At 40.0% G+C, this 22,440-nt stretch overlaps 1 protein-coding gene across 1 annotated transcript in view; it reads left to right on the top strand.

Moving 5' to 3' along the window:
• SHANK2 (SH3 and multiple ankyrin repeat domains 2) overlaps window positions 1–6,948 on the top strand; it is a 317,236-nt gene extending 310,288 nt beyond the window's left edge. The window contains 1 exon segment of the mRNA XM_086613043.1: window positions 6,375–6,948. Within this exon segment, the coding sequence (XP_086469169.1) occupies window positions 6,375–6,948 (574 nt within the window).
• The last annotated feature ends 15,492 nt before the right edge of the window (window positions 6,949–22,440 follow it).

The raw sequence follows: 22,440 nt of genomic DNA, 5'->3' as shown, positions 1-22,440 counted from the left end.
GCAGTCGCTTAGCAACATAATGATCAAGCGTAAGCCTGCGAGATTGACTGAATAATGTCAGCGGGCTTAATGCAGAATAGACCCAGTGGCTGCGAAGGAGAAGAAACACAGCCCCCAGTGGAAACAGCATCCTTCCACCACCACTCCCGTGTACTCATATGGAACAATGAACAGCAACTGCTGCTGCTCTCTACATCAGCAGGCCAAAATAATCCATAGCTTTGCCATAGGGAGAAATAATTTCTGTTCAGACGGTGCTTGTGTTTCTCTGACTGGGTTTGAACAGTGTCCCTATGGCCTCAGGGACAGGTTGGGCGTCATTCCTGGTAGGCAGAAATGCTCATTATAAATGTGGGAGTTAAGGAGGGTGCTTAACCATGCAGGATCGAGTCCTCTAGGAAAAATAATCTGTACTGTGTTGGCATAGCAAGTTTTAAAAGTGAAACTGCCTATGGTCAGGGTTTTGGTTCATCTCTGAATTTTTTTTTATGACTAGCTGGAAAAGTTCCTATTTTTTCACAAACAGGTAAGGCAGAATTGAACTTAGTAGTGAGTCCTGCATAGGGTCTGATCCTACATTTGGTTTATTGTAAAGTGTGTCTGGATTTCGCAGATGATGAAATACATATCGTGGGATAATTCTCAAGCCTTGATTTTTCAGTTTACTGCTGTCCCATTAGATTCATTTCATTTTGTTAACCGTTTGTCAGCTGATTTCACAGGCTTGCTTGCTTTGTCAGTAATTTTTGCAGTGTTTCAGTCATTCCATTTTGTCATTTTTATTTGCTCTCATGACTGCTGTTGTCAGAAGAGGGCCATGCTGAAGTGCCATGAAGTAAGTGACAACCATAAAGCATAGAGTATTCTGTGTTGTACATTCTGCTTCTTTTTAATGTTTGCTCATTGTTATTACATTTTAATGACTTTTGGTGTTGACTTTGTTGCAAAGTGCAATGTGGATTAGCTCATCCTAATCCAGAAATGGTAGCCATTCTAAAAACAGAAACGGGATGTCAGCTCAAGCTGAAATAAAAACTACTTTCATCAGAGAAGTATCCAGCAAATGTTTTTCTAACATGAGCATGTAAAACCAGATTCATGAGATTCATGAGTTTATGTCTGAGCACCTAAATAAGGGGCATGATTTTTTCAAATATGCCCAAATCCTGCTGGATTTTTAGAGGGGGTTTTGGGGTGGGTGGAGGGGTGGGGAGGGATGATTAGTGCATTTTTACATACCTGTGTGAGGTTCAAAGTAAAGACAAACTAACCCTCGAAATAATCAAGATTTGCTGCAGTCGTCACTGTTGAGTCTTTTGTCCTTGGAAGCTGTGGGATTTCCCCCTTTCTCCTTCCAGCTTCTCTTGACCTTTTTTCCTGCTGCTCTCCAAGGAGAGAGGCCTGAGGCCATCCCTGGTCCTCTACCCCTCATAAGCACCATTCCCTTATGCTGGTTTCCAGACATTTGTGCAATTTGCATGGAAACTGTTGCTCTTGAACAGCCTCCCACAGCCCTTAATGATTATTCTTCACTCCAACCGAACAGTGTTACTTGCGACAGACACTAACCATTTCTCGATTCTTCTCACTAAAATAACACTATTATAACCAGCTCTGTATCCTGCCAGTCATCACATCAGCCCTTGCTCTTAATCATCCCCCAAAACATAATTATCGTCTTACTTTCCTGCCATATGATTTTCCTTTGACAAACAAAAAATAAAGTAAAAATATTATAAGAGATGAAGGCAAAGTTTTGGGTTTGTGTGTTTTCAAAAATCTGTAAAAAGTTACTTTCTCATACCTCTAAACAGGGACTCATTTCACTGATTGGCTCTCTTGGTTGTTAAGATTTTTTTCTCTGACACGATGGAAGAGCTTTGCCAGAAGCAGCAAATCTTTTGGCAAGTTGCAGGATAAAACAGCTCCCATGAGAGCATAATGGGTTTTTTTGTTTTTCATATGGGAGGCTCCTAGGAGCTGTTGCAGTGTGCCCCCTTTCACTGATTTGCTTCTGATATTAAGTTAAGAGTAAATTTGAATCCTGCAAATCTAATTCAAAATTTTAAAGGATTTCTTGGCTACAAGTGGTGTTGATGCCTTTTATACTTGGAGGCCACATCATTGTGACATAGGAATTATATATTGTTATTTTAAAATGAGGCTACATAATGGGCATTGCAATCAGTGCAGTCTTACAGCAGCAAATGTTTATAAATTACTACCATATGCTGATTCTAATAGAGCAAATTTTATTTAAAATAATTATCGGACTTTTCACCTTTTTAAAATGAAATTTGAGTTTAGGCAGGTTTAATATGGATTTAATATGTTTAGTATAACAGATGATCAAATAAGGCATAAGGAATTGCTCTTATTAAAAAATCTGGAAAACCCACAACACAACAAAAACATGCCTGCTCTCCAGCTGGAACGCGCTTGCTCCTTATTGACTAGGTTACCAATCAACCATAAAATGCAAGACAGCTGATGGTTTCAAGGCTGCATCTGCATCACAGATCGTATTGTAGATGTCATAAATTATAATTTAGGATGCCTAGGAGTGACACAAATACGCATGAGTTTTTTTCCTTGGATTACAATTACAGTACAGCAGTGCCTATAACGTGCTGGAGTTGATATGGCAGGTGAAAAAAGGGAAAAAGAAAGGGAAAAAATGAATCTTGGAATTAAAGACTTCAAACTGAAAGCCTGGAAATGCAACTAGGGGCTTCAGCAGATTTGCATGACCTTCGCGAGGGCTATGCCTGTACCATGAAGGCTGCGGAGCTGATAGCAGGGCAGGCTGGAGCACAGCAGCTGGGAAGCAAGCACAACCTCAGTCTTGCAGGTTGCCACATAATTTTGGAGTGACTTCGAGTTGCTGTGGTTAAAACTCGTCCTAAACAGGATCACTGTTACAGCAGGGACACATACTGACTCACAGACTTGTCTGTGTTCCCAAGTGTGTAGTAGAACTAATAACTTTCTTGAAGAAGGTGCGTTGCTGTAGGATTAAGTCTCTTAATGTTAACAAAGTTCTCTGAGCTTTCTTATAAAAGGGTTAATATTTGAGTATTGATGAGGCTGTAGACTGAACTGGTATTGAAACCTCATTGATCAGCTAAAATAAAAAAAGAATCATATTGTTATAGAGATGTATTTTAATAGTCAGTAGACTTGAACCTATGGCTTGAAAAAAGCAAGATGCCCACAGATCTTTTAATATTGCTTGTAGCCATGTGAAGCGGTTGCTTTGATCCAGACTGACAGAAGGCAAAGTACAACCTTGCCTGTATTGCTTTGCTTACCCAGTATTACCGCCCATGGGTCTGAGAGGGTTAGGTAACACTAGTCTAAGGAACACTTAAAATAGAAGCACACAGTTTACTTTTGGGGGTTTTGATTTAGTGGCTTAATATATTTTCTTTAAAGGAACAGTGGCAATGATTTCCTGAACAAGGATGGACAAGGAGTCAATGAAAGGAGCAATACAGAGAATCAGCAGCAAAAGTGAGTTACAAAGCAGAAGGTGCAGTGGTGCGTCAAGTAACAGAACTGATCTTTCAGCCTCTAGCATAATACAAGATAAATTTGCATCATCCATTTGATACTACTTCAGTGGGTGTGAATACAAAGCCATAATTTCTAGTATTTGCAAGACAGGAAAGTTAACTAAAAGGGTAACTGCAGGTAGAGATAGGGAAACATTTCCACATTTGCACGAAACTCATCCTCCTCTTCTTGCAATCACTAGGACAGCATTATCCCAACCTTTTTCCAAGCAGGTTTTCTGTTGATTTAAAATTATATCATGCCTTATTAAAGTGTATGAGACTCCTGATGCTAAGTTAAAGTAGGTAGAAATAGCTTGCTCCCTTTGGTTAGTTAATAGTTCCCTGCCATGGACTTTTTATTTGTAAGAATGCCTAGCTCCAGTCCTGGAAGACAATAAGAGCTATTAAGCTCCAAACAAATCACAGGAAACACTCAAAACCTTGCCAAGTGTTTCGTTTCTTTGTTAAATTACAAAGACATACATGCTAAAAGTGTTGTTCCTACTGTGTTTTAAGTGAAGTACTGATCTTTCAGCTCTCAAAAAGATCCCCCTGTTCTCATTGAAATATATGGAACAATTTGTGGGAAATCAGTGGGATTACTCATGTGAATAACATGTACATTCTCCAAAAAGTTATTCATAGTGCTTTTCTAATAACATGCTACTGGAGCTTTATTTGAATGAGACTCTCTGTGATATGAACTGCTCTGAATCTCAGTGTAGCAGTACTGTAGGTTACCTGTTGTCTAAGTTTGTTAATTATGTGCCAAAGCCCCAGACGTGATGTGGGGAGTCAGTAGCTAACAGGGCTCACAACAGCCAGAAGCAAACCAAGGAAACACTGAAGAAGATCTCCAGACTGCAGCAAGGTTCATATGAGAGAAAGGAATTAACAGCCCATGATCACTGCCTTGGGTTACCCACCTACATTTCTTCATTTTGGTAATGGATGAGTACTTCACAGGGGGAACGGGTTAGGGCAGATGATGAGGAAGTACTGGTACCACCATCATCTTTAAAATTTTAACCACTCTTCTATTGAGGATGTGGGTGACCAAAGTCAAGTCACTCTCCTTCCGTGGGTGTTCACAATGACGTTGCCCTGGGGAGCAGACCCAGTGAGACAGGATAACTCTACATGCTGCATCCTCCCTCCCAGCAGTCACGGTACTCAGCAGGAAGGAGCAAATCCATCATGATCACCTAGGGCAGAGGAGCAGGAGAGGGCCTCTCATTTCTAAAGTGAATCTAGTGATGGAGAGACATACCTCACAGAGAACAGATTTGAGGTTTGACCCCTCCTGTGTGGATCATTTCTGGTACATCATTGGATGGCAATTAACACAAAATCTTGAAGCAGTGACTTAGGAAGAGACCTCGGTTTCTTCCATAACAGCACTTTAAATATGGGAGCTCCAGAGCCACGCTCGCTCTTTGGCTCCATAAGATCTTTTCTGCATGGCAGTGTATCTGCAGTATTAACGAAAGCATTTGTATCTGACATCATGCAACCAAGTCATCTTCAGTTCTGCCCAGGCATACAAGTCTGTCCTGAGGGCAATCTGGCCCTCAGGTGCAGAGGCCTTCAGTCAAGGTGTGGGTTAGAAATCTAACTATGATCTTCTAAGATCTAGAAATCTAAGATCATCCTCTGGAGTCTGCAGCATCACTTCAAGGTTAAATAAATCCTTATTTTGGTCTAGAAGTGCCTGAAATTAGTTGTCTGAAGGTTTTCCTAGTTGGCAGGGCATTTTAGAAGTGAAAAACTCTGGAGCTTAAGGCACCCAAGGGTTCAGTGGAAGATCCTGAAGTGCACATGCTAACTGGCAGAGATTTCTCATGAGAAGTAAGGGCTGTGGGATTAAGCATTTTATGATATGAACAGACCTGAACCTGGATCTTCTGCTTCTAAATTTATTTTTTTTTGACTTACCTGCTCCTTCACCCACCCTGTCAGCTTCAGCATCACAGCTAGCCTCATGACAAGTCTCACGACTGCTTACTTTGTAATCTGAAATTTCCTTTAGGCAAGAGAGAGGTGCCAGTGACTTGATCGCAACTACATCACCTGTGGGCGTGCACAGCAGCAAGCATTTTTGTCTCCTTAAGTTTTGTAGTGAAACTGCTGAAGTATAATTTCTGTGTAGAAGGAAAGGGACACAGAAGCCCTTTTTTGAACCTTAGAAGGACTGTGTCATTTTTAAAGCACGAAAAGACCGGGTGAACAGAAAGGGAAATAAGAGGAACTTGTGGAGCATGTTCTGTGAGTGAATGGGAATACAAACATACCCTAAAATTCACTGAGTTGTTGTCCAAAGATCCAAAATCCAAGTTAATAATATGCTTCTGATAATCTCCATGGCTACTATTATTAGTTATGTTATCTAACAGTGTGTGAAACCGGTAGATTAAAAATGAAGTGAAGGATCCCACCCCTCTGTACAACGAAGGGAAGATCAACTCCTGATTGCGCTTCATGGGGAGCACGAAGCGCCCATGTGCTTATTCCACTTGGTGTTTCTCTTTTAACCATGATTTAATTTGGTGTAGCCTTAAGAAGGAAGAATGCGCTCTGGAAGGTGTTTTTCTGAACTGCTCATAAGCAAAGATTTTGCTTTTAACTATGGCTTACCATTGATGATTGTTTTATGGGAAAGATTTAATGGTACCGTCTTAGTACTTTTAACCTGATGTTACTCGTTAAAAAATGAAAATCTTCAAGCATTCCAAAATCGTATTTATCATGTGTTGATATGGAGAACCTTTCAACTGGTGGCTGGTATTTCTAACTTTCCATGTCTGTTTACAATTTCAGGAGCACGGAAGTCATGAGTACTGTCTCAGGTACACGAAGTACAACAATCACTTTTACTGTCCGACCTGGAACCAGCCAGCCGATCACACTGCAGAGCAGGTCCCCAGACTATGACAGTAGGACCTCAGGAGCAAGACATGCTCCAAGCCCTGTGGTTTCACCAACAGAGATTAATAAAGACATCATGCCTGCTCCTCTGACTGCTTCTGCTTCAGCTTCATCTCCTTCTCCGACTTTGTCCGATGTATTTAGCCTACCCAGCCAGCCCCCCTCTGGGGACTTATTTGGCTTGACCACAGGGCGCAGCAGGTCTCCTTCTCCCTCAATATTACAACAGCCAATCTCAAATAAGCCTTTTACAACTAAGCCTGTCCACCTGTGGACTAAACCAGATGTGGCAGATTGGTTGGAAAGTCTAAACTTAGGTGAACATAAAGAAACATTTATGGACAATGAAATAGATGGCACTCATTTACCAAATCTACAAAAGGAAGATCTGATAGACCTTGGAGTGACTAGAGTTGGGCACAGAATGAACATAGAAAGAGCTTTGAAACAGCTGCTGGACAGATAAGAATAGCTATTTTGCCTCACAAACTTCTGTTGATAACTAGAGATGGGCTGGTACTGAAATACCCCAAATGCCTTGTCTGTCTGCGAGTGCCAGCAAAATTGGGGGGGAGGGGGAAAACAGTTTAATTCCTGGTACTCAGGTAATGCAGACTGTATGCTATATGCCCAAACATGAATCTCGATATGTTACACGAGTGGGGCCATTTTATTTCAAAGTTGTGGGGAGATATGAGAGAGAGAAAATTGTTAACTTCAAAAATTTTATCTCTTGATAACGCCCTTCTGCTGGAACCATCACATACCACTATTCTTTCAATTTAAAATTGCAAGCATGTCATTTTTTTTATTGAAAAGCACTATATTCTCTTCTTGACATTCAGTCTCCGAGCAGGCTTCCTTCCCCAACCCTTAGTTCATTTCAAGAGGACAGAGTGCTTCATTACCATTTTTTATTAGTAGCAGAGGCGCAACATTAAGACAGGTGCAGGAGTTCATGTTACTGATTTTTACTAGTTTAGGTCTCTGATTTGCTGGCAGTGAAGCTGGTTGTTCTGCTGGAATTATTTCAAAGGTAACCTTGCTCTGTTTTACCTGGTATTTCTTTATTTCTGCAGTTATACTTAGCACTCTTCCAAGGTGGCAGAACAAGTTCAATACATGCTCCATTGACTTGACCTATAAGACGATGCAGACATTGCGTAAAATCTGAGGAGGAATGCATACTTAGAGGTACAACAAAATGAAGCTAGTTTGAACCTGAGACCCCCAGTTTTCAACCAGCTAAACTACTGCTAAGTTGGAATATGAACTCTACAAGCCAGTAAAAATTTAGGGTTATGTACAGAAGCATCTTTTGGACTTCACAGTCAGATACTCAAAAAGGCGGAACCTTGAGAGATGATGTTTAATTCAGTGAGGTCCTTAGCTATTTTGAACATCAGGCCAAGAAAGAAGAAAAACATAGAAGAATGCTCCCATTGAAGTCAGTGGGAAGGTTGCCAGTATTTTAAGTGAGAGAGAGATTTCAGCCTGTTAGCAAAGATGGAAATGTTTCAGCTTGTTAAAAGAAACCAAAAAGGTAAAAAGGTAATGCTGAGCTGGAAATGGGTATATAATGTCTCAGAATGCATATGTTCCAAGGGCCAGGAGAACTGGGTAGGTATCCTTTTTCTTATTTTTATCACTTTTAACAGATGTTGGCTTCTTGGTGAGAACAGCAAACTGAGCACTTCAGGGGCAGCTGGAAGCTGCCCGGCGGCCTCTGGTGATTTCTTTGCACGGCTGTTAGGGAGGTGGCAGGAGAGGTGCGTGCACCCCCGCTCAAATCCAGGCAGCTGAGGCAGAGCATGGACTGGGTGGTGGGATACCAGAGCTCAAGAGCTTTCCAGGAGACTTCAGTCAGCAGGGGGAAACACACAGATTTGGTTAATCTGACATTTTTTTTTATTTTTTTTTTCAAGTTAACAAGTCTCTCTCTGCATGTTTGAACTCCCCCTGTAATTAACACCTCTTAATATCTGTGAGTTTTGTAGGTCTTTATTAACATAATATTCAAGATGTTCGAGGTGGGTAAATTGTGTGTGGATGGCTAGACTGCCTACCTACCATACTTTCAGGTTCTCTTACATTTTGCAAGGTACCTGAACTTTCTTTCCTTGATATGGTCCTTGACATGGTCCAGCCTATCTCTAATTTTTTTATTGTGATTATTTTTGCTCACAAACAAGTGTCTAATTAGGTCTGCAACAGCCCTAGTATGAGTACATAAAGTTTAGCATTTTAAATATCTTTCTTTACTGCAAGTTTAAATAGTTGTACAGATAGTTTATAAGCACAATATTTTAAGAAAATAAGTGGCTGGTCTACTGGGCAGCCTTTGTGCCACTTCAGTGCTAGAAAGTTAAAAACAGAAAAAAAAAAAAAAACTTTTGTGGTTTACTACTATTTCTGTGGAATAATTATAAAGTCTTGACCTTTTTAAAATCAACCTCATTTGGATGCATCTGAACCAGCAGAGCTGTGTTATATTTTCTATCTTTGCTAGAACTTCTACAAAGGAGGATGAATATTTCTTCAAAAGTGGTTATAGTTACCAACGCATTGGATACTCATAAAAAAGCAACTTATTTAGCCTCCTGCCCCCTTTATGGAACAACAAATCTTTTGACTTAACGTCTGTTACTACGCTATATTTGTATTCGAAAATTCCAAGTAACCTTGTAATAAAAATCAAGTACTAAGGCGTTTTACTTTCAAGAGTAATGAATTTTTCCATAGGTGGTGTAGAAAATGGCAGTTTCATTCAGATAGTCGATACAGGCAACTTGAGGCCATCAAATACTTTAAGAAGTGTAAAAATGGTAATTTAGCCATCATTGTCTTCCATTTGGTGATATGACAGAATTCAGTAAATAAACCACTAATGCCATGCTTTTTTTTTTGTTTCTTTGGGTACAGTTGATATTACCTCTATAACACGTGCCAGAAAATGCATTAGAAAATACGGTAGTAAAAGAAAATGTAGAAGTTGACTTTTAAGCTGCTTTTTAATCACGACTTTCTTGTTGAATTTACGTTGAACAAGTGCTGACATACACGGTAAATTACAGTTGCTGGTAATCCCTTTCTTACACAGGTGTGTTTCTTGCTCGTGTATCTTTTCAGGTACCGAAAGACTAGGTACAACACAATTAGTAGAAAAGAGGTTTAACGCATTAAAGAGCTAACGAAATAGTTTATTTTTTACATTGTGTCTTACAAAGTAAAGGTGAGGAGACTTGAGAGGACCTACTTTCACCAATAAAATACACCTCTGCCAAGATGAATTGGTCTCTAGCTCTGTGTGATGATTTTGCTACAGAAAGCAATAGTAACAGATAACGACGTTGCCTCCGAGTATTTTCGTCAGTCTGGAAATGTTGGGGGGAGGAGAGAAGACCCATTTATTTCATGCTACTATGATAGTGAAAAACAAGTTGTTAGAGATCTATGAAATACGTTATAATATTCTGGGTTTTAGGATCAACTTTTGTTTATATACTGTAATTTAAATAAATTGCATTTACATGCCTAGTTTCTGTAATATTTGTGTATACAATACCAAAATCTTACAAGATGTAAATTGTGTATAACTGCACAGACTCCTTTCCCTAGGTGTCTGAGAACATTTTAAGTTTCATTCATATATTATAAAATGACTAGATGTGACTGTTGATTTACAGAATTTACATATCACAAAAGTTAATTATTTGTGGTACTTAAGTTAATAAAAATAGTGATTTTTTTTTTTCTCAGTTCTTAAGAAGCATTACCCAGTTGATCTGGTGATGATTAAGTGTATGAGCCACAAATATTGATAATTTTTCCATTACATTTTTTCTTTTCTTTTCTAGATATTAATATGTTTCTCGCTACAGTTTGTGTAACAACTTGTGTTCACGTTATCTATGTTGCTGTAATTTTCGTGCTTTAATTCCTCTTATTTCGACTGATTAAAAAATCAAGCTCCTGTAACTTGCACTTTTCCCCAATCCTTAATACTCTTGTATGGCAACCAAAATTACTGTAAGAAATAAATATAATATTGCACTAAGGTTGTGGTTCTGATTGCAAACAGAGAACACTGTCTGAATTTTTATTAAAAACAAAAAAAAAAGTTGCCAAAAAACTTGCAATCTGATATTATTGAAAGTACATAAAATGCTTTAACAAAATGTAGATAGAACTAAAGCAAAATAATTGATTCATTGTTGGGAAAAACATTTCCATTTCGTTTCTTCCTTTTTGGTTAAAGCATTTGTTATGCCAAACATTAGATCATTTTCTGAATTTCAGATTCGTGTTTGAAATTTGAAAAGTAAAAATTTTCAGCAAGAGGTAGAAAATACGGATCTATTTGCCTTAAGGTGGACTTCAAAGAATCATGCAAGATTTTTTTTCTTGGCTGAGCATGTGTGTGGGAATGCATGCTCTCAGCTTAGTACTTCTGGTCGTATAAGGCACTCGATCGTGGAGCTGTTGTGCAATTTAAGAAGGCACTGAAAAGTTGTGAGGGGGCTGGAGTTTCCGTAGGGCAGAGCAGCTTTACAGAGGAGAAAAGGAAACTGCTTCTTATCACACTTTGTGCTTCTTGTGACTAAAAAAATGTACCAGCGGGGTGTATTTGTACTGTGAATGAACAAGGCTTCAAATGGGGGGGGGGGGGAGGGGAAGGAAACAATTCACGTCATCTTTTGGCTTAAAAATTTGTTTTTCTATCTTCAAATGGTGATGCAATGAAGAATATTTATTATTTTGATTTTCTAAGATATTGGAATAAATGCCTAGAACTGTTGCCCTTTGGTTTCATATGTTCCTTAACTATTATTCTCTTCTCAGATGTTGTTCTATCTCATCATTTTTGTAGTTACCTATTATTTCTCTCATATTTTTCCAACAACAATTACTTGGCAGCTTTGTTTTGTTTAAAAAGATAGAAGAAAAAAATGGCCTTTTTTTTAATTATTTCAGTTTATTGTGGCAATCCAGTGATAAACATCTGCGTATCTAAATAGAATCATAGAATCACAGGATGGTTAGGGTTGGAAGGGACCTCAAAGATCATCTAGTTCCAACCCCCCTGCCATGGGCAGGGACACCCTCCACTACACCAAGTTGCTTAACTCTCATCCAACCTGGCCTTGATAAAGTCAGGTATTTACAGTGCAAAACAAAGAATGCTTTGCAATTGTCAATGCTTTGTTTGTGAAAGAAATGAGAAGATTTGATCATGGCTGTTGTAGTGTACATGGTATCAATACGTTGTGTTTCGTTTCATTCTTGGTTTTCTGTATTTTTTCCGCATTTTGTGGTCTTTCATTCTTTTTGTCCAAAACCATAAAAAAACACAAAAACAACCAGTAGCTATGATGGGCCGTCATCCAGAATAGCACGATTGTAACAACACTTCAGAACACGGGGTTTAAAAAAAAAAAAGTACGTGCCTTATAATTTTCAACCTGGATCAACTACACTGTATTTAATGGGAAGAGCTTTAGCATCAAGGTACTATAGTACCTGACAAAAAGAGCTTGTAGTGCTGTTTTTTGAAGTGAGACGTCCACATCGCCACAGTAGGAAAAATGGTTAGAGAAACTGAAGTTATTTACATCTTATTTTGAAACATTTTCGGCATTATGAGACTGATTTGAAGTCTTCTCTTCAAATCAAGTAAATGAGGGGAAAAAAAATGAAACGAGACTGTTATTCTGGGTTCAGTTTACTACCATAAATACTTGGTTATTCGTGTAGTTGACATGTACTGTATTTCACTGACAAGGTAACAATAATAAATAAACCGAATGGACTTCTGCTTTTAAGTCTGAAACGAACTTGTTCTATAGTACTGACATCTAGTGGGATTTGATGGACATAGTCTCAGAGCAATATAAGATCTTTTAAAATATGTATTTATTTTAAACAATTGTCATTCTTTCTACAAGAAGTCATTTTAGCAAATTTTTTATTATTGTAAGTTGGCCTGAATATTTAAGTCAGAATAAAAGGCTGACTGTATAATTACACAAATTATACACTGAATGAGAAATCTTTAAAGAACTGTAATGTGTTTTCTAGTGTATATGTGCTTACGTTTTATCAATTTTATGTTTTGAATGTTAGCATCTCCATATGATCCTTCATCTGCATCAAGCATGTTTTTAATGAAAATATAGTTTTTGTCTCCAGTGCTGCAAATCTCGGACTGTTTTGAACAATTTCAAACATTGGAATCTGATGAACAGCAGATATTTCAGATCCAAACTGCACAAGAGTGCAAGGTATTTAGGGCAGGAATTAGTTCAGAATAGCTGGTGGGTTATTTCCCAGATGTACTTGCAGAACTGACGTTTGGTTTCTCAAGTAAAATTTAAGTTTTTCCTCAGGACTAATGCTAGAAGGAATATGTGCACGTGTGTGTGAGTTCTTGTATGCTTTTAATGTAAAGGTTCTTGGACAGCATTAGAAATTAATGTACCAATAGGACACCAGTGTTGCATGTGCTTAAAAATGTATTGGAATAAATGTTGCAGTGTACCTTTTTGCTTTGAAAATCTGAAAAGAATACAATATACAGAAATCTCAAAATGTAATTCATGTTTTAATGGGTTATTTTCCACTGATATTTTTGCATTATGTAATTGTCTCTGAAATCCTAGCTTCCTTCTATACTTAAAAGCAATTTCAAGCAATTTCTTGGAACTTTTGAAAAAAAGCCTTGCAATAGCTGAAACTGAGGTTTAGGGGAGAGGAGATAACCTCTCTGCTGCATCGCCTTCTGAAACCATCCGTTTTCCTTAAGGATGTTCTTCTTCATAACAAATCCTGAGGTGAGCGTTGCCTCATTACCACGATGTAAAGAATTCACAGCTCCCTAAACAGGCGCTCACTTGTCCATCATGAATTTTGAGAACTGCCAAGCATGGTACTCCCTACCCAACCTGCCCCCCACCCCACCCCTCTGCCAAAAATATTTAGTGAAGTACTGCTGTGACCATGTCATTCATTTCTCATTTTGTTTTGACCTTCTTGGGCATCTTGAGGTCTCACCTGAAGCTGACATCAGACCTTTTCAGATGTGCAGTGCTGAAGTCATCGAAGTCTCTCATTAGAGGAGAACAGGTAGAAAGGTGGCTAAGAAGGAACATGAAGTGTCCTTTATTTATTAGTCCACATGCATTGTTGAAAAATGAACAAAAATAACTAATTTTATATCTGGACATATTTCAATTTGAGCTCAGTGTCTGTGCAAAAAAAAATACTATTGTGATTAGAATTTTATTTTTTACTTCAGGCCATGCTGTAACCCCTATTCTCCAGTTGCTCTATCTGCCTCAGCACTTTTCTTTCTTTACAAAGCAGTGGCTGTTAGTTTTAATGTGTGCAACATTCTGTAGGTCTGTTTAATTCACCTGTAAGACTTTATAGTGATTCAGTAACAGATTACATGCTCTACTTTTCACCTGAGGTTATTTGAAATCTCTAATAATGCTAATTTTCTGCGTTACAGAGAAGACCTGAAACAAGGGTAGGGGACTTCCAGGAGATAACACTGCAATTTTTAGAAAAGTTGTTTTCTTTCAGAGAAAAATTCTTCACATGCTCTGCGTATTCAAAGCAGATTTACAAAAGCATTTGCACACCTTGCCTTGTAGTCTATCATTTCTGCACATGTCCTCACTCAAACGGGTGTTCTCACACCCCCTTAGTACTGTTAGGCAATCTTCAACCTTCTAAAGAAAAATCACTAATACTGGACCTAATACTGTGTGTATTAACTGTCTGTGTGGATGACAAGGCTAGTTTATTCGCAGGGAAGATCAATAGAGCGTATTACATACTTGAAAGATCAGTGCAATGGAAACAGGGAAAATTTGCTTCTACGAAATGCTCCAAGCAGAAAAATCTCATCGTGAATCCACGGGACTAATCTGTTGAAAGCGACAGAAAGGAAGAGAAAACTTTGTTTTGATAAAGACATGCACAATACAGAGCTGTGAAAAAAAAAAAAAAAGGCAAGGCATTTTTGACAAGACGGAAGGACCTATTAATATGAGTGGGCTTGAAGGGCGTTCGCAGGAGCTCATCCGCAGCGGGTACAATCGGGATCGCTGTGGGAACCAGCCGCTAGCAAGATACTGCGAGCTGGGGCTTACAGCAGGTTTTTAAATGACTCGATCTAGTTAACCAAGCAAATAGAAGGCTGGAATGAGATGTCTGCTTTTCCCACTCACATGAGTGGGTGAACAGCCAGGAGAGAGATTTTTAACTAAAAGGAATGTCAGCGCTAGAAAAACAACGTTACCGATTGGCGATGAGTAAGTTCAGATTGGAAACTGGGAGAAAGTCCTAACTGTGAGAAGAGCGGGGCTGCGGTATAGTTTCTTACAAGGAGTGGTGTGGGAGTTCGTGACCCCAGGCACTGCAAGTTCATAAATTGAGGAGAAATCCTGTGTTTATTTCTCATGGCAGTCAGGTCATCGTCTGTACAAACTGTTCTGCTGAAGCCATGGGCTGGGCTGGGAAAAAAGAGGGTGGTGGGAGCCCAGTCTATCCCGGGGACAAGCCCTTTTAGGTGGGAAGATGGATGGAGGCACTAAGCCAGTGTTTCCTTGCTGGACTGAGGTGTTTGCAGTGTGCGACGAGGGGTGGCACCTTCCACATGAAGCCCTTGTTTTGCAGGATTTCGAATCGCTTGGCCCAGCGTGGCAGAGAAGAGGCTGCAAAGGCTCATAGGACGAGTCTCATTCATCAGGGAGCAGGGTGGGACACGAGGCCCAGCTGTCATAGATCACCTGCTACAGGAGGTGATTATATATTTTACATTAAAAAATTATAATTAGATTAATACCGAAGCACTAGATGAAGGACAGGAGCAGAGAAACAAAGCCTAGGATACGCACCTGAGAGAGGCAAAACCTAACGCTAGGCTGGCGCGTTAATAAATTTCAGGGGAGAGGGGCCGTGTACTGGCAACAGCTTGTTCAGGAAAGGTAAAATCCTGCCACCTCTGCGCGGCAGTGCGTCCTCTTGTCAGCAGAAACGTAGGTGTTTGAGCTGCAACTCGTTGGGGATTAAATCCAAGATTAGGCAACGCAGAGACTGAGCATGTAGCCCTGATATTGCTGTTGGCAAGTGCTGCAGTTATTCTTCACCTTCAGGTTTTGTTTGTTTTCATGGATTGTTTTGTTCTTTTTTTAAAAAAAAAAACAAAAAAAAGAAAGAAAGAAAACAGCTAAAGACCATTGGATTGATGTTGGCATCACTCACACTCCATCCACTGTAGCTGGGAGGTTTTAAGTGTATTACATCACAGCTGACATCATATCATAGATCTCTGTAAAAACTAAAAGCTGGGACAGCAAACCCCAGGTTTTGTATTACCTGAATTAAAGAAAGAGAAACAAATTTGAGTTAATCTTGACAGATTTTGTTAAATGGCTCTGTAGACATGACCCTGTCTCACAGGTCCCTCTGTAACGAGGTGACCTCACATTATCAGGACAGATAAGGGGTGCACTGACCCCCTCACCCAGGGGAGTGAAGAGGACTCCTGGGAGGCGGCACCTGCACCAGAGCATTGGGGTGCGCCGGCACAGTGGCGCCCAGGTAGCCGCGGCACTGCACCATGCTCCTGTCTCTGTTATGTTAACGCAGCCAGGCAAGCCAGCCTCTCTGCAAGATGTGTTTCACATTAGGTGGAAGTTACTGAAATTCCAAGTGCTGAATTGGCATCTGGTGAGGCCTGATCCACCACACCTTCCTTCACCAGCACCCTGCTAACGAGAACATTAATTATCACAAACAAAGGCACCTGATAAACATTCAGAGGCATTTCAGCCTCTCCCCCCTATTTATTGACTGTTTCTTGCCTGGTCATGTGGTTTAGCCATGGGGCTTATAAAAGAGAAGGATCATGAGGTGGGATGGTTCTCATCTCTACTTTGAGAAGAGCTGGGGTCAGAGCTCTGCAGCTGGAAGCCTCATCTGTTCCTTGCACTGTTTAAAGGTAAGGATTTTTAATTTCAGCCTATTTTTCTTGAATACTTTAGTTATTTTTCTTCTCCTTCTCCAAGCTGTCTGGTGCTGGGTCATGTCATCCACCTTAAAACAGAAGTTATTAGGTTGGGTTTTTTAGTCCAGCTTGTATGTAAGGTTAGCAGAAAACTTCTAATGTTTTCCATAAAGCCTGAAAGCTTAATTTTTAGTATATTTTTAGTATAACATATTGATTTTCTCTTTTTTTACCATCATTAAATCAAAGATGAAGGAAACTTTGTAACAAGAAGATGCTCTGGCTAGAAAAAAATCCTGTCTGGTTACCCACAATAACAAATCCTATGCAGGATGGTTTTCAGAGATTTGAAAGATGAAACCAATACTCGGAAACAAAGAGAAACCAAGATGTGATTGTGGATGATTCCCTGTCCCCTAAAGGGTAACAGAGTAGCCTATTAATAAGGATATTAGTGTTGCTATTCAGTTCAATAGTGACAATAATTCATTGTATTTGCTGACTTAGAGTGCTGAAAGCACAAGTTTCATTTAATTATTTGTGACTCTTGGTTTTATTATAAAAGTAAGTTTTATCCTTGAACTGTAAATAGACGCTCAAAGAAAACCTCCCCCAAAATAAAACCAACTTATTGGGGTTTGTTTGGGTTTTAAGTCTGTTTGGTTTTTAAGTGTAAGAACTGTCGAACATTTGGGGTTGTAATGCTGCCTTATGCAGAGCAAAGAGGAAAACCAGACCATTAATAGTCTCGCTGCTTCCTGTAGAAGCTGTGCTGGTTAACCTGGGTTGGGAAGGCTGGCAGGACATTGCACAACCAAGATAAGGCAAGTGCTGCCTTGTTTAGTGACTTTTTTTCTACAGCGCAGTTAAGAATGATGGTGCATCAAGACTATCCAGCTATCTGAGAAAGGTTTTCAGAAGCACTTGAATGCATTTGTCATCTAGGACAGCATTACAGGGGAATTGAGGCAAGCAAAGATGTAGGCAAGTGGCTGACACTTGCCTACATTAATGAAAAGTGGAAACTCTCGAAAAGGAAAACCATCCTGTCACTAGCTGGTCAGCTATTGCTATTTTTACTCAAAATAGTTTTTTTTTCCTGACTAATCTTTTGTTCTTCCTGGAAATATGAGATTCCTTGTTTTTCTTCTGGTGCTTTTTCACTTCATGTTAAATATTTATCTATGATTGCTTCCCAAGAAACCTTAAAAAAAGAAAAATTATTTGATCTGCTTAAGTGAATCCTGGGCACAGATAAAAACCATTTTAGACTCAGGAAAACTATATGCATTCTAGGTGGTCAGACAGCAGAATGGTATTACTGGTAGATGATCTGTTTTATTAAATAAAAAACTCAACCAACCAACCCCTATGCAGCTCCATGTATTAGCTGATTTTAATAATGCATATGAATGACCAGGGAACACCCCTGAGCTGAGCTCACTTGGCTGTGGACCCCTGAGTGAGTCGTACCATGGCTACTAAGCTAAAGCCTGAGCACACGGTCCCTCCTCCTGCTTCTCTGCCCAACACTTACAGGGGAAACGAGAACTGCTCTAAGGAGCAGGAGAAAAAGATGGCAAACGAGTGGAGATAGATGTTACATGCATAGTAAATGTGTAGCATGATGGCTAAAGGAGTTGTCTGGACCAGGAGTGTTGAAGCTGTAGCCAAGCTCTGAAGTGTAAACTCCTGCTGCTGTTTTTTTTTATGAGTGTGTGATGCATGTATGTTGCTGAAATCCCAACTGCAATTATGATTTGTCTTTCTTATTTACCACCTAGGCTAGTAGATACTACTCCAACCTGTGTTTTGGTGATCTTAATTTGGTAATTTTGGATATTTGTACCATCATATACACCTAACTGTCAAATTCGGTGACAAATGTTAGAACAACATCTATGCAATAGGGCTAACAAAGGGCAGGATTTAATCAACCATTTCTAATATGTTTACAGTCTTTCAATGTAATAGCGTTATCTTTATAACATGGATACTTACGATTTCAGTGTAAGCACATTTGAATTTGTATCTGTTTGTAGTTTGAAGGTCCCTTCCAGCCCTAACGATTCTATGATTCAGCTAGAAAAGCCAAAAACTAACATCTAAGGTTTACAGAAGGAAAAGGTTATTTGAGTGCAGATTAGCAGCAATGCAGTTTAAAAAGCAGTAGACTCAAAATAAGCTCACTGGAGAATTTGTTTCCAGATTGCAATGGAAATAACACCCAATATTTAGTAGAGAAATGTTGTTATAAACTTGGAATACTACCAGACTGTATTTGAGTTCTTATATTGCTACATTAAGAAAGATTTTGATTGCCTTTGCTTCTATCAATGCTTTATTGACCACATTAAGGTTTCTTGCACTGTTGTGCAAGCACAAGGGAGACAGAGCCCTAAGAGGCTTAGTAAATTAGCATTTTTTTTTCTAGCTGGCATAAATAGATAAATTCAGGGTAAGATGATACATGCAGCAGTTTATATTTTACCAGAAATGGTAATAGCACTCTGTGTGTCTGGGAACAGTGATCTTGAACTCGAGCACAAAGCTACTAATGCGTGTCAGGCTGGGATGTGTGCAGGCCAATGCCCAGGGCTGTCTGACACAGACGAACACGTGCGGTGGACTAATAGCAACATTAATAATAATGTTAAAAGTAGTACAAGTGTAAATGAGCATGTAATTATCTAGTACCATGTGGGTTAAATGAACATACAGTGCTGAAGAAAATTAGTAAGCGAGCAAGCTAGGACATGGGACAGCACGCTTAAGGAGAGGATGGCCAACAGACCTGAGAAACATCACCTGAGGACAGCACTACTCTCTTGCTGTTTCTGTGTGGCAGGCATGGGAACAGTAGCTGATCTTGCATATAAAAGCACTTACCTTTGTTTTAGTAAGAGATGGTAACTTGGCTCTTCTCAGTCTCTACCATGAAATACAAGAGCTCCGGTAATGGTTGTTGAAAAGATGAACCTACCCATGAAACAACCAGCTGCTCCTTGCTCTGGCTCTGCTCTGGCCCCAGCAGTTAGCAGCTGCCTTTCTTCTAAAATTTCCGCAAATGGCGATTCCTATCCAAGATTCAACAAAACACCTAACAGAATTTTAAGAATGTCTCTGTACTTCTACTGACCTACCTGAAGTTTAGTTTGTCATATATTTTGCTTTCAAAGAAAGGCCACTAATTACTGGTGCCAGGCACATGCACTGCAGGCTTTATTCCAGAAAACCCAGACCTTTAATTTCAGATTTTTTACATTAAATGGTAGACTGTGGACCTTCTGTACAAAATCAACACGACATCACTTTCACTTACAGCCACTGCTTGTCATAGATCACTGTAGATCTAAAAATGATTCAAAATATTCTCTAACAGATATCAACTACAAGGTTGCCCAAAAGTGCTTTTGAAAAATCAAAACTATTTGAACAGTTGCAGGTAGAATTGGCGAGCCTGACTTTTCTCTCACGGTGATATTATCCAGCATTGGTCTACCATCCTGAAATATGGACATCTCTAGCTGTTACAGTGCTACCCAGGGATTTTGTATCAGCCCCTGCTAGCTGCCAGCATCTAAATCATACTCACACTATAGAACAATTTGGATTGGAAGGGACCTCCAAGATCATCTAGTTCCAATCCCCTTGCCATAGGCTGGGACGCCTTCCACTAGATCAGGTTGCTCAAAGCCTCATCCAACCTGGCCTTGAACACTTCCAGGGATGGGGCATCCACAGCTTCTCTGGGCAACCTGGTCCAGACCAACCTCTATTGTGGTCTTATCTTCCCAAGGAAGGACACTACAGCACAGCCACAGCCAGGAGTTCACAGAAAGGATGGCAATGCTTCAGCACACCACGTGCTGGGCAAACAAAACTCAAGTGTTAAACCACCCTCACCATTGCTCTCCTTTATTGTACCAACCAGGAGACCTGAAATCAGAAACTACAAACACTGCCAGAGAAAACTGGCATGCAGAGGGATGCACAGAGGACTGTTTATTGACTGGAGCCTTTCTACAGATCACGGTGTGAAAACTGGCAAAAGAAATGCAGCTTAGAGCACTCACCCAAACAGCTGTATCAGCATTTGCATTTATCAGGAGCGTTTTCAACACAAAAAAGCCCCATGTGAGTAGATATAACTGAGCATCTGGAAACTATTTGAAGAAGGAAATGAGTCAAACAAGTTAGTAAATGTTGTGCTTCTAGTGAAATGCCCAGCCACACCAGCAATGCCAGGAGCTCAGATGGTAACTCCCTGATAGCCAAGGAGGCCAGAGCTAATCATCTGGGCGCGCCAGGGAAAGGGAGGAGGCATCATGCGCATCCTCACTTGGCAAAAACATCACATCAAAGGACATCAGGCAGCACTAACAAGGAAAAGATAAGCCTCAGTTCAACAAGTTTGCTACAAGGCAAATGAAACCGCTCTTGATGCAATTTAGGTCCCATGGTATGCTGATGCACCCAAGCAAAGCTTTATGCACAGGTCCAAGAGCTATATTGCTTTCCAAGTTTGACCACCTGAAGTTTGTTAACAAGAGAAACCATTCTGTGACTGTAACATATACTACGCCTGTCCTCTCAAAAGGTAAGGAAGCATTGCCACAAGTCATGGAACATAGTCTACATGGAGGACAGCACAGTCCTGCTCTGCATGTAGCTCTGATGCCACTGAATAAGCCAGCAGCTGTGGAGCAATTTGTTCATGCAGTAATTCATGCTGCACTTGAACACCGGTCAATTACTCTGCAGGGCTGTAGAATTACCATGGACTCCTTTAGGCTAGTGTCACCCTGTGAGCTTAAGGTTTTGAGTGTTTATTCACCAAAGAATGTGACACTTAAAATATTTCTGCTCCGAGGAGTGATGTGGGAGCGGGGTGGATGCTGGCATCGTACTTGCTCCTGCCTCAGTGCCTCCAGCATGAGCTCCTACGTTTAAGTGCTTCCTGGCCTGGTGTCACGTTAAGAGGTCAAAATGACCAGTCTGTCAGTGTAAATAACTTTGGTGAGTACACCAGTTTCAGTAGTACTATAGCCCAACCTCCTTATAATAATACGAGCAAAAGTCTCCGGAACTTTTGTATATATAATTTTATTCGTGACAGGATATAGATTCGTAGATAGCCAGTGACAGTGACTGACTACAAAACAACTTTGATTAAAATAATATAAAACTATTACTGATCAGTGACAATACTAAACAGCTAGCAAGGTGTTAGTAAGTAAATGCGCATAACACAAAGTTCTTGCCTAATAGGTGTCCCTATGGGGGGGAGAAGAGAGGTTCAGCCTGTCGACTGATCCCAGATGTTTCGATGGAGGACTTCTCCCTAACATCCCCTTTGTCTTTTGCCATTTTATACTTATTCATTTCTTTTAGGTGGAGCTCGAGTGACTCTAGTCATACATAACTTTATTAGGATTGGTGCAAATTTCTCTCGTGAGGGGTGGTCGCAGCTCGGAGGTGGGTGGGAGGTGTGATTTGGTAGCTAAAGGCACTAGGTGCCCCTTTTCCCTGATAACAGGGATGAGTTGTCATACCTCCGTACCACTCTACTCCCCATTTCAAGGGTATTACATAGGCCTTGTTTGTTCCTGGGAGCAGCAGCTGTGTCTCATCTCAGAGCTTCTCTGATATTACAGCTTATGTTGAGATGTAGCTGAATTTTGGGGGACAATGTTCTCCTATTCCCCTCCAATTTCAGTTATTTTCCCACACCTGGCCTTGAATCACTAATGCTATCAAAACAAAATACCACTTCATGCAGCTAAAAAGTTCTAATAATTATTCAATGACAGCTTTACTAGGCTCAAAGCAGTGAGGAAAATTGTTATTAATGGAAAATACAAAGCTTTCTCCCTGACGTTTTCACAACTAGTCTGAGCAAAGGTGACACTATTCAGCCTCTTTGGCCTCATTGCCAAAATG

The sequence above is a fragment of the Tauraco erythrolophus genome, chromosome 6 (assembly GCF_009769465.1).
Source record: "Tauraco erythrolophus isolate bTauEry1 chromosome 6, bTauEry1.pri, whole genome shotgun sequence".
Lineage (NCBI taxonomy): Eukaryota > Metazoa > Chordata > Aves > Musophagiformes > Musophagidae > Tauraco > Tauraco erythrolophus.
Note: the sequence above shows the minus strand (reverse complement) of the source record. Positions and strands in the feature narration are given on the sequence as shown.